At 37.7% G+C, this 3,281-nt stretch overlaps 1 protein-coding gene across 1 annotated transcript; it reads left to right on the plus strand.

Moving 5' to 3' along the window:
* Positions 1–1,687: 1,687 nt before the first annotated feature.
* Positions 1,688–2,998, plus strand: LOC107569041 (mast cell protease 1-like). Its single transcript, XM_016255041.1, has 5 exons — positions 1,688–1,765; positions 1,851–2,001; positions 2,114–2,255; positions 2,509–2,757; positions 2,840–2,998. Exons 1-5 carry the CDS (start codon positions 1,705–1,707, stop codon positions 2,996–2,998), a joined length of 762 nt encoding a protein of 253 aa, XP_016110527.1. The 5' UTR covers positions 1,688–1,704.
* Positions 2,999–3,281: the final 283 nt, after the last annotated feature.

A 3,281-nucleotide genomic window follows, 5' to 3' on the forward strand; every position in this document is an offset into this window, starting at 1 on the left:
AAAGTGTCTGAATAATTTTAAATCAATTTTACTGGTAGTCCACTATGAAGAATTTTTGGGTATAATATGTCAGTTTACTTTATTTTGCTATACTCACATCAATGAACTATAGCGTCCTGCACCCACTAGTAAAAAAAATATCAGCCCTCAGCCGTGGGCCCCTATAATCGTCACCACATTTCACTCCACTAGCGACGGCCCTGCAAATGTGTGAGCTTCAGAGTCTCTAGCTAAGGAGAAAAATCTGAGCACAGTTTGTGATGTTATTGAGATCTTGTTTCAAACATTGGAGGAGACAAATGTGAGAGATCCAGAGTTTCTAGCTAAGGAGAAAAATCTGAGCACAGTATGACAGCATGTGATGACGATGAGATCTCTTCTAAAACTTTAAAGGTGTCCATTGTGAGAGTGTTAGAGTTTTTGTCTCTGGAGACAAGTTTGAGAAGCAGGAGACCCAAGAAAAGTCTCAAATCATAAAGTAACCTCATTTCTGTCTAGGAGAAAATTTTGAGATGTTAAAGAGATCTCACTTTTGATTTATCTTTTCTCTGGGAGAGCATGAGTCTCTTCCACTTTTATACAAGCTATAATTTTAACCTCCTCTAATTTTATTTACCAAATGAGCCAGTATCCCTTCACTGCAGAACACAAGATCCAGGGGGCGTGGCTGGATCCACGTCTAGGGGGTGGAGATTGGTAGGTTTAGGGGTGGAGATGGGTGGGTTTAGGGATCAGGAGGTGGAGTCGGGTAGGTTCAGGTATATGTAAAGTGGGAGGAGTTGGATCTGGATCCAACCACGCCCCCTGGATCTCAAATGAGCGGGCTTACTGTATAGTTTACAGCATTAGTTGGGAGAGTTTTTTGGGGGGGTTGGGGGATTCCTTAAGAAAACTCAACTATCAGTATCAGCAAATATAATTTTGAATAATCTGCCATTGGTATTGGTGCAATTAAAAAATAATCTTACTTGACCTTTAACTTGCCATATTAAAATGTGATAGAGTGTTCCTGTAAAGCCAGTAGGAATGAAAATAGTGTGTGTGTGTTTGTGCGCGCGAGCGTGCTTATTAGCCTATCATAATTTAAAATATTTCACAACTTCTTAATAACTGCACTTCGGAACATTTTGACAAACTTTTTGGTCATTAACTTTTCTTAAGAATTTCACCCGTTTAGAGGACAGTTGTGGTCATCAGTTCATCTGTGGTTCCAGTATTTTGACTGTAATGTTGTACCACATCCATGTTTATGAGTGTTTATGAATGTTATGAAACTGCTCTGATTTTGCTACACAAACCTTAATCAATAAAGAGATAGTTATAACACAAATAAAAACGTAGGCGTAAAACATAAATAATGGTGTATTTAATTACTAGAACTTTACAGATCATTAAAACTTCACAAAAAACACATAGATATATATGATCTATACTTAAATGAATATTTTGGGTTCAGGTTCAAGCTGTTAACCTGTTAATTCTGACATCCAGAGCTACATGCACACATGCATATCTTATATTTTGTATGTTGCGGTTTCACATAAAATTTGATGCAGATGACAGGAACTAACAAATAATATCTTCTTACTGTCAGTGTAACTGACAGCACAAGCTGAGAAAAAAAGGCTTGCAGGCAGCTCAGTGTCTCCACCCATCCTTATAATTATATAGTGTTTTGCCAGCAAGAGCTCATTGATTGTCTTCATGATGACCATCATCTCTCTGCTCCTGCTGGCCTCTCTGCTGCCACACCTGACCTTCACTGGTGAGACTGATTATATAACAGCATATTAGTTATATTAACTGGTATGTACTGAATAAGCTGACTAATAGTTCTATCTCTCTCTCAGCTCGTGTGGATGTGGGTATAGTGAACGGCAAACAAGCAAAACCCCACTCCAGACCTTACATGGTTTCTATTCAGAATAACTTTAAACATATCTGCGGTGGATTCCTCATCTCTGATGAGTTTGTCATGACTGCTGCACATTGCTGGAAAGGGTAAGAGTTTTGTTCAGTCTAAACTGCAATGTTGAGCTAAAACTGACAAAATGACTGCAGTGCAACAAGACAAAGTTTTGGATTACATAAATGCACATTTCTCTTTCAACAGATATCCAGACATTTTGACGGTTGTGGTTGGTGCTCATGACTTAAGGAAAAGTGAGATTTCAGACCGTGTCGAAGTGAAGTCCTACATCCCACATCCATACTATCCATTCTGTTCGAGTCAGAATGATATCATGCTTTTGAGGGTAACAACCTGTAAAAAATTGTTGTTTGAAATTATCTCTGATCAGAAAACAGTGGCATAAACCTGATATAACTCTGTTTGAATTTCTATTCAAATATCTTTTTTAAGAGGCAATTGTAAATAATAATAAGAAAATAAACACTGGCCTTCAGGGCTTCTGTACTAATCTCAAAAACAGCAGTATAATCAACTGCAGTTCAGTCTCATAAAAGATGATTCAATCTCTTAATAATGGTTGTGTTTTTGAATTACAGCTACAGGAAAAGGTCAAACTAAATAACGATGTAAAATGGATATCATTACCAAAGGAAGGAGATGTTAATGGAGATACTCTCTGTAGTGTTGCGGGCTGGGGAAGACTGTGGACAAATGGCATATTGAGCAGTCGTCTAATGGAGGCAAACATGACTACAATAAACCACACAGTGTGTCAACATAAATGGGGATCCAAGTACTTGGCCTCGGAGATGATCTGTGCACATGGTGATGGAGGATCCTGCAAAGTATGTACAAATAATATACAGACTTTATGGTAATGTATGAACTGGTTTCACTAGTGATGTGCTGATCTTTGTTTCTTAACAGGGAGATTCAGGAGGTCCTTTGGTTTGTGGAAACACTGCAGTTGGTGTGACATCTTTTGGGTCCAGAGAACGCTGCAATTCACTTAAGCATCCTAATGTCTATACTAAGATTTCAGCATATCTTCCATGGATTCACCAAATTATTAGAAATATTAAGTGAATTAATAAAAAAAATTAAGGAAGAACTGTTTTTTTTTCTTGAATTCTTCTGTAAATCTCTCAATAAAAATGTCACATGGCAATCAATCTGTCGAAGTGTCCTAATTGTCACAATCATATATTAAAATGTCCAAAAAGTCCAAAGTCATTCCACATTAGTTCATTTGGTTGCCATCTTGGTTATGCTCTTTAATTTCTAGTCATGCATGTACGGCTCATATCTACTTAAATGAGGGGGGGGGGGGTTTCGAAAAACTATGGGTAAATAATTGTTCAGTCTGGTG

This window comes from Sinocyclocheilus grahami, unplaced genomic scaffold (assembly GCF_001515645.1).
Source record: "Sinocyclocheilus grahami isolate Dianchi unplaced genomic scaffold, SAMN03320097.WGS_v1.1 scaffold1305.1, whole genome shotgun sequence".
Lineage (NCBI taxonomy): Eukaryota > Metazoa > Chordata > Actinopteri > Cypriniformes > Cyprinidae > Sinocyclocheilus > Sinocyclocheilus grahami.

Excerpts from the sequence above, each read along its gene's own strand:
- LOC107569041 (XM_016255041.1), top strand. The coding sequence starts at position 1,705 with ATGATGACCATCATCTCTCTGCTCCTGCTGGCCTCTCTGCTGCCACAC. Across the intron at positions 1,766-1,850 it reads GCCACACCTGACCTTCACTG|CTCGTGTGGATGTGGGTATA; the intron begins GTGAGACTGATT and ends TCTCTCTCTCAG. Across the intron at positions 2,758-2,839 it reads GTGATGGAGGATCCTGCAAA|GGAGATTCAGGAGGTCCTTT; the intron begins GTATGTACAAAT and ends GTTTCTTAACAG.